Here is a 9,452-nt window from a genome sequence, read left to right as displayed (position 1 = left end):
AAAGCATGTCCACGTAGCGCCAGTAAAGTGCACACATGACATCCCCTGTTAAAGGTGAGACACAACTGCCGAACTTCTACCTTTGGATTCTTTTTGTACTTCTGATACTAAATGCTTTTGATGCTTGTGGATGCATAAGCAGATAAAAACTCCTCCAAACTTATGGATACTGCGGATATAGGTCTGGTGTGATGTAAACACCGACCATACGAGTTGCTAGGTAGCCTTATTACTGTCGCACAATACCAGCCTTGGTGTTGACTCTCCCTTGCGAGCAAGTACTACCACTCGAATAGTCCTGTCTCGTGAAAACATTGCAGGTGAGGCTGAAAGGTCCTTAAGGGGCTTGAAGGTATTTCCAAGGGTTGGTTGTCGATGGAAGTGGATGCACACTACATGCAAATGTGAGTACAAAAGAGGGTTAGAGCTCCTATCAGCAACTCCTTCCATATCCGCATAAGAGGCAAGTAGATTTTGATACTCAAGATCTGGATTTTCATGTATCCGATGTCGATCTTTGTCAAAGACATCGATCTTTGACAGAGACAGAGATGTCGATCTTTGTCAAAGACAGAGATGTTGATCTTTGTCGATCTTTAACGTCGTAGGAAATTATCCCAAGAGACCTTAAAGATCTAGCCGACGAGGAGAGAGAGAAAAGAGAGGACACCGAATGTCGGGTCCCAAACCCTCAAGGGTCCCCTTGCTTTGTTGCCAGAGCAAGTACTTTCTTTATTCTTACACAATGTTGATACAATGACTAAATGCTGAGATGTTGATGCTACTGATATTGGGTACTACAGGTATTGGGGTGCTACGAGTACTGATGGGTACTAAGGGGCACTACGGATACTGATGGGTACTGCAGATACTGAGGATCCCTATGCTGAGCTATGTAGGAGCCAAGCCTGAACACAAGGGGTGCTAGATGTTGGGGTATTGTGTCGACAACGATGAGGTTATGGTTGAATGCTGAAAACGCTAGCAACGTCGATGGCTAGGATCTGCAACCATGACGAGGTTAGGGGCTAAAATCTGATGGCGATCATAGGCTGAATTGTTGGCTGTTCTGCTGAAAACGGTGATGACCCTGCGAGCACTGAAGATTGCAGGCCCTTCTTCTTCTGTTGCCTCTTCTGCTTCTCCTACCACCCAGAGGGCCCCTGTATAGATGCAAAAGGCAGGGTTGAGCAGCATCAAAAACAGCCCACAATTGGAAATATGAAGGGTCACTCAATAATTAAATGAGCACACAAGAGACAGTTCACTCACGATAATGCCTATATGCTGAAATGCTATATTGTGTAAGAGAGGATATGCAACTATGACCGGCCTGGACATGCACGCCATGTTAGAGGCTCACAAAGGTGCCAGACTAGATCCTAAGCTAAGACTCATGCTAGACTGTCGCAGAAGCATGTCCATGTAGCGCAAGTGAAGTACGCACTTGACATACAATTAAATTAAAGAGCACTTCTTTCTTGCAGATATCAATCAACATCAACACAAGTACCAAAAAGTGCTTGTAAGTCTTCCATCTCATATTCCAGATATTCATGTACCAAAAAGTGCTTGTAAGTCTTCCATCTCATATTCCAGATATTCATGTACCAAAAAGTGCTTGTAAGTCTTCCATCTCATATTCCAGATATTCATGCCTCACTCGCAAGGAGGATCTCTCAAATCGATAAACATGACTCTTTGACCTGACATGATGATGTTGCCTAGCGATAAGTCTCCATGAAGAATAGCTTTAAGATGAATCAACTGTAATGAGCTCATTGCCAGCCTCACAAGCTCTGGTGATTGCCTTTCTGACGTTTCATATGAACATAGAGCATGTCCCTCCCTTGACAAAGCCAAAAAACCCATATAGTTGCCCCATACTGACCCGTAAACAAGTACTTTAGGGACAGCTATGCCTTGCAAATCTTGCAACTCTATATATGCAGAAATTTCACGAAAAAACCCAACAAGTGTCTCTTCTGCGTCCTCAATCAATTCCTATATTTTTAGTACTGCAGGTTTGCCCCAAATGTAAGCTTCTCTAACAATAATTCTTCCATGGCTTGATAGAACATTTCCAAGCTCCAAGGAAAAAAGATCGAACTCAGCTAGCCCTCGAAACCATAGACCCAAGTCATGTGCATGTATATCTACATCAAGGATCCACGAACTTGCTGGATAGAAACTTTGAGCTGACAACATGTTCGGAGTAAAATAGACATCTGGCACATACTCTTCCAAATAGAAAATACTAGAGGGCAAGGTTTCCTCCAACAATGTAGATGCCCTTCTCTTGCCTCTTGGAGTTACAAGCTTGCTCATTAAAGAGGTTGGCCCTGCCTGGTCCACAGCAGCCACACTTAATGATCGATGAAGTCTGAGCAAGATGGGAAATGAACAAGATGCACCGATGGATGCCACTTGGATCACTACACATGAAAGTTTTTGAAAACAAAGGAACCTTGTGTGCAGGATCTCCAACCCGCTTGAAGAATACATATTGTTCCTTAGAGGATAAGACCCCATACTCAACCTCTTCCAAAATCATGTACAAGTAAAGCTGCGCCACCACAAATCTAACCATGTCGCGTTCAGCTTCATTTGAAGACAACAGAAGATCCACTACATGGGCATCAGGAGGTATTTGAAACTGCCAGGGAGGCTTAATTTCTACTGGCAAGCGAAGATGATGAAAAATGTCAACTGACAAATTTGCGCTAACAATGAAACCCGCCCAATCCACATTCGATCTAGCACATTGAATACTTTCTGTGGAATTCAGCTTGAAACACATATTCAACCCTGAGGGTCCAGCAGCCTCATTCACAGGTATAAACACGGAAACTGCCAAAGCTGCTCTAACCTCATCTTCCTTAGATACAGAGATGCCACGCATGCCCTGTATTGGAAACCTCTCAGGTGTGAGTTTCCCACTCAAAACACTCTGGGGAGAGCCTGGCTGAGCAGCAGCCGCTTGTCGCCTCGTCTGTCTTTGCTGTCCACTGTTTCCAGACCACCAGGCATGAAGGCTTTGCTCATAGTCGGTCCATCTTCCCACGGCCGAAGGTGTTCTTCCTCCCCTCATCGGTCGGGTTTTGCCACTGCTTTTCCTGAACTGAAAAGGATAATAGGTCTCCGGCTCGACAGGCTCGAGCATAACATCAGCAAGTGTCTGATTTTGCGTCATCCCGGCAAGCTACAACATGCGCATGGAAGAAGCGCGCACGCGTCTCTCTCGGCTAAGGACTCAACGAAAATTTTGAGCAATGTACATCCCTCTCTCCCCCTCTCTATCAAATTGAAATCTCAAACGTAATTCTCTGTCTCTCTCTCTCTCTCTCTCAAATTGACGTGATTTGCTCTCTCTCTCTCTCTCTCTCTCTCTCTCTCTCTCTCTCTCTCTCTCTCTCCCTCCCCATTTCTAAATCAACTACCTCAAGCTCTAGCCATGCATCAATGGCTAGATCTCCCTTACTCCACTCTGAAATTTACTATCTAGTGCGCAAGACTTGAAAACAACTTCTTCGTCTGCAAGATGTCTAACAACAAAGTTGAAAATTCCTCTTTGTGATTACTTGCCCCCAGTATCTCAATGGTTTTTTCAAATCAACTAGTATCACTTTAAACAGCTAATTCTAGTCGTATTATCCTATTACTTGCCCCCAGTATCTCAATGGTTTTTTCAAATCAACTAGTATCACTTTAAACAGCTAATTCTAGTTGTATTATCCTATTTTTAAATGTGACAACAAGGTGATTGAAAACATTCATGCTAGGCCAATTTCGACTAGACGACCGTAACGGAGGATTGATAGGAGCAAACGGTACTAGAGAGGTATGCTTTCTAAAAGATACGATAGAATTGAGAAATGTCAAAGAAGGATGACCCACTTTGGTTTTGGGTTTTAGGTTGGGGGTTATTCCACAGGTATAAAGTAGTGTTGGATTAATGCAACAACAAGAACATCACGTTCCTTCTTTTTATTAGTGTCATCCAAGATGTCGTTGTAGGTAGTAGACAAACTTTAGATAATAGACATATCAATAGCTCTTCCATCCATGATGTCATTATAGGAAGCAAACAAACTTTACATAGTAGATATGTCAATAGCTCTTCCATCCACGATGTCATTGTAGGAAGCGGACAAACTTTAGATAGTAGACATGTCAACATCTCCTTTATAACTCTCTTGCCTCTCCCCATTCAAACTAAATGCTTTTCCACAAATACCAAATGTCATTATACTTCAAGCCTCTACCATGCAAAAAAGTTGCTATGCCAACTCTACCAAAGCTCAACAAATGCATCCCAATTTATGTCATTTGGCATCTACTCATCCACACGAGTCAATCTGAATAGCTCTCTCTATAAGCTTGGTACTTCCTCTCATGGAAGATAGCCCGTATCAATTCATGTGCCTAAGTGTCTAGATAATGTGACACGCTTGTTCATGTTGCTCCCATATTAGTGCATGATGTCTATTATTATTTTCTCTCATCAATTTTGACAAACTATGCCTCGTAAAATATTTTGATTTTCTATTGCATAAAACAACTTATGGAACAAAAAAACTCAATCAATCAAAAATATCCCTTCACAACTACATCAACAACATGGCTTGGCACAGAGTCATAGTCCACAGACAAGAGAACTCTCCAAATGTATTCCTTCCTTTTTTATCAAACCAAAGCTATTTTTGTATCAGCTCTTTCAACCAAAAAAATAAAATCTTAGCTTACATTGCAAGAGACAATCCCAATATAGACTTTAGTGTTTTTGTAGAATAGTTGCAAAGCTTGCACCACCTCACCAATGAATAGGCATGTCACACCCTAAATGCACACCATGGAAACTTTGATAGCCACTCTCGACCGGCCTTTTGTGTGTGTAAGGATCAACCAAAGAACCAAGCTAATCACCATGAGAAATCTCTTGTTTTCATTCATCGATGGAGTCAATTACATATGCATGATCACATATCACATGCATGCATGCCATTGGAGAAAGCACGTCTATGTGTGGATGGCAATTGTTGCGGCTAGGCTCTCCATGATAGCATATGGACGTCTAAATTGACCATGGAACTTTATTAAGACTCCCTTAACCAATTAATGGTTGCATGTGTGTGTATTGTAATCCATGCATATATGATGCATGCAATGCATGTAGGTGCCATAGACGCAAGCATGCATAGTCTTATCAAAACCCTTTATTGACCATAGCTCTTGGATGGTTGAGAATCTAATCAAACCCTACTATCCAATAATGAAAAACATCATTTTATAAAGCTTTTGTGCTCATGTACAACGTGAAACTCCGCCTAGAAAGTGCAATTTGGTCAAAATATAGCTGACTAAAAATTGTACAGAGGATGATCGGGTAGTCACATTTGCAACCTTATAATAATTAAGACTAAGGAAGGGAAATGGATAAAAATTTATGTTTAGTTTCTAGTACATATAGAGAGGTCGTTCTATCCCCAGTGGCCACCATGACATACGCAGGTGTTGCACCAACAAGATTTCTAAAACTAAAGGCACACTATTTTAGGAAACATTATGGCACTTGAAAAGTCAAAATCCTAGAGGAGATTTCAAGGGAATCTATTGCTAGAGAAAATATATAAATTGAAATTAGAACATCAGTTCCATATGCTTCACGGGTCTGGAAAAGTCATGTTAAAAAATAGGGAGGAAACTAGTGGAGATCACAAAGCCTAGTTATTGTCCACTTTATACACACATACTCTTAATGCAAAATAAAGGTGGTCCATACCGCCTGTGTATGGACTATCAACAAGCACTCTTAAGACTTTTTGCTAGTTACATTGCTGAAGAGTTGGGAAATCTTTTGTACAACTCTCAGCAGTTTCACACCTACTAATGGTCTTGCAAGTGCTAATGTGTAGAGAGCAACTTGCTAACTAATTGAAGTGAATAAAAGGAACTCTCGGCCAACAAAAGGTAGCAGTGTTCTATTTGTTAGAGGTAAATCTTATGCTAAAGGGAGTTTTCCATTAGATCCAAGTCTCGTAGCAAGTCACATGGTCCTTGCAAGAAGGACATTGAGTGCTACTACTTCTGTAAAATGGAACACATGAAGAAAGGTTGTTCTAAGTGGAAAGAGACAAAGGAAAAGACAAGGACAAGGGAAAAAGTTCTAAAGGCTTTGTTGTGAAGAGTGAAGAGATCAATACATCATGCAGTGATGAAGATGGAGATTACTTCATCTATAGATTTGGCAAACTTGATACTTTTAGATGGTGGTGATGTCAATAAATGGATCATTGACTCGAGTGCATCCTTCCATGTGAGGCCTAATTGAGCGTGGTTTTTGGGACATGATGATTTATGTAAGGGTTTTGTGTGACTTGGTAGCAACCAAGCATCTGACATTGTAGGAATTGGAAATGTATGATTGCAACTCCAAAATGGCTCTTCTTTTCTTCTCAAGAATGTGAGACATGTTCCTACACTAACAAAGAGTGGTGAGCAGTATTGGATAGTTGAATGATGATGCTATATGGATCACTCTTAGAAGATCTCCAAAGGTTCTTTGGTGATAGTTCATGGTGCAAAGAGTAGTACTCTTTACATGTTATATGTTTTTAATGTCACATTATATAGTTTATATAATTGAGCAACCAAATGTTTCTTTGTAGCATTGCTAGCTAGGACATATGTCCAGCAAGGGAATGGAAAAACTCTTGTCTTGGTTATGTTCCTGCTTTTAGTTTTGTAGATTTTGTTGTGTATATGTCTTATGGATGATTTGGGTGTTGGACAGGACACTGCCAACACTATCTACATTGACAGTCTGAGCGCATTGTCAGTTGCAAAGAACCCAGTTTTTCATGCTCGCACAAAGCACATTGAGGTTCATTACCACTATGCCAGAGAGAGACTCTTAGCAGGAGAGATAAGCTTGGCTTATGTGCCATCATAGGACAACCTTACAAATCTTTTCACAAAGGCATTGTCTCGTGAGAAGTTTGAAGCTTTCCGCAAAGCTTTGGGCTTACTCCCCTTTGTGTGACTGATCATGTCCCCAGGGCATGGCACCTTCCTTTACTCTATGTGCCAGCTCTCGTTCACCGCATCACTCCAAGGGGGATTTGTTACCATATACATGTGGTAGTGATGTGTGCACTACCGTTCCCTTGTGTGCCTGGAATGTGGCCAACACCTGCTGTGTGTAATGGAAATGGCCTATGAACTTTGAGAGTAGCGGAATTAGGAATTAGGTGAAGCACTTTTGTGAGATTACTTTGTAAGCATAGTGGGTGAACTTGATTGATGGTAACAACATAAACATGGTGCTTAGTTAACTTGGCATGAACAATACTTTTGCAAGAGAGAGAGTTTAGAGAACACGACAATAGTTGAGGACCGGATTCATATGGAACCGGTCCCCCCTCCAATAAGCATTTGTATTATAGTTTCTCCCATCAAGAGAGACTTGGTACAATACAATATTTGTGTTCCTTGTGACCTAGGTGATGCAATGAAGATGGAAAGCTTCATGCATCACAAGCATAACATAAACTTTGTAGAAAGCATTAACTATCCCAAGCCTCAGTTCCAAGGCCTCAAACACCTTCGAAGGTGGAGATAGCTAGTGGGGAAGGAGGGTAGGGAAGAGGAAGAAGAAACATTCCATAGGAAAAAGAAATAGTTCCTCACTTATCATCACTCTTCTTGCTAGCATACATAATAGCATAGTAATGAAGATGGAGAAGATGGCAAGCTTAAGTATTGAAGCATGGCTCTTGGTTGGATTTGCATTCGATAGCCAAAAGTGTTGGTGTAGGCTCTCACTTCTCACAAGCTTGGAAAAGGAGGTGGAGTTCCTCAACTTTCACCAAGTGAGAATGAATCCACAAAATGAGTGAGTGTGTGTGTGTGTATCCCCCCAGCACCCCCCTTGCTTGCTTGGGGCGAGTTGTAGCTTTTACACATGTTTCAAGCTCATTGGACCCCTCTCCCCCCTAGCCAATCACATGCAGCATGCATTTAAGTACATGGGTAGCTTTTACACATGTTTCAAGCTCATTGGACCCCTCTCCCCCCTAGCCAATCACATGCAGCATGCATTCAAGTACATGGGTAGTCTTTGGACAAGTGTCCTCCTTACCCCTTAGAGAGAGAGAGCTTGAAAATATCTAGATATTTGTTGGATGGAACTAGAAGCTCATTGGACCCCTCTTTATCCCAACAAATAGCATTCAAGCACACCATGTGGCTAAACATAGGGAGAGTCTGACATGTGTCCCATGTGCCCCTTGAGAAAAGGGGTGCCCTTTGGGTGAGTGGGAGGTTAAGTCAAAGATTCCCCTAACTTTGGGACTTTCCCCCTCCTTTGTAGGGTCTCTTTTTTACTTAAGTACCTTACCCCCATGCATGGGAAGCTTCTCAAGCACCTTCCTCATTAAGTTTGTAGGCTCTCTTTTTGACTCAAGCACCTTACCCCCCATGCATGGGAAGCTTCTCAAGCACCTTCCTCATTAATTTTGTAGGGTCTCTTTTTGACTCAAGCACCTTACCCCCCATGCATGGGAAGCTTCTCAAGCACCTTCCTCATTAAGTATGACAAGCACCTCAAGAACCTTAGTCATCAAGCACAACAAGCACCTCAAGCACCTTAGTCATCAAGCACACACCTTAGTCATCAAGCACGCACCTTAGTCATCAAGCACGATAAGCACCACAAGCTTAGGTTGGGTTCCCACCTCAAGCTCAGCCCTAGCTTGCCTAAGGTCAAAGGACTTTTAACACTAACCATTGGAGGTCTTTAATGAAGCTAGCCCTAAGGTATTTTAGCTCCATTAGATGCACGTTGCTCTTTGATAGACTACCTCCTTTTGGACCCCTATTGAGATGTAACCATCTCTCCTCTTGGTATCCTACTAAGGTAAGTCTAGAATCACTTATTGGACATTGCTCTTTGATAGACCATCTCCTTTTGGACCCCTATTGAGATGCAACCATCTCTCCTTTTGGTCCCGTGTTGAGATAGGTCTAGAATCATATGTCTCTATTCTAACTCTTGTTCCCGTTTATTCTCCCACATTAAATGATCAGTTTAATATGAGAAAAGCATTTGGTAAAGTTAGATATTATATTTTATAACATTACCTCTCTCTTGAAATCATAGTCGTCCTCGACTATGAGGTAGAGAAGATAAAGCCTAGTCATTAGTCCATGTTAGTTAGCAGGTAGAGGATCCTTTTAACCCTACGACATCATTCCAAGATGGATGACTACTCCATTTGGTGCTTGGGAGACGTAGCTTCCACAAGCATGTATGCTCTTTAGTCCATATCATACTTCCAAAGTAGAGTGACAAATTCTACTTGGTGTTTGGGAGACGTTGTCACCACAAACATGATTCTAAGCATGCATACTATTAAAATTTGTGCATAATAAAAAGAGAACCAGTCTTATAA

The 9,452-nt window shown here is 41.7% G+C and overlaps 1 protein-coding gene across 1 annotated transcript; it reads right to left on the bottom strand.

Annotated features, from left to right (window-relative positions):
• Positions 1-1,340: 1,340 nt before the first annotated feature.
• Positions 1,341-3,290, bottom strand: LOC147430170 (uncharacterized). Its single transcript, XM_086495505.1, has one exon. The coding sequence runs from the start codon at positions 3,191-3,193 to the stop codon at positions 2,258-2,260; it is 936 nt and encodes a 311-aa protein (XP_086351631.1). The 5' UTR covers positions 3,194-3,290; the 3' UTR covers positions 1,341-2,257.
• Positions 3,291-9,452: the final 6,162 nt, after the last annotated feature.

The sequence above is a fragment of the Adiantum capillus-veneris genome, chromosome 22, assembly GCF_014529385.1.
Source record: "Adiantum capillus-veneris isolate H3 chromosome 22, ASM1452938v2, whole genome shotgun sequence".
In the NCBI taxonomy this organism is placed as follows: domain Eukaryota; kingdom Viridiplantae; phylum Streptophyta; class Polypodiopsida; order Polypodiales; family Pteridaceae; genus Adiantum; species Adiantum capillus-veneris.
Note: the sequence above shows the minus strand (reverse complement) of the source record. Positions and strands in the feature narration are given on the sequence as shown.

Coding starts and splice junctions, on each gene's coding strand:
- LOC147430170 (XM_086495505.1), bottom strand. CDS start 3,193: ATGACGCAAAATCAGACACTTGCTGATGTTATGCTCGAGCCTGTCGAG.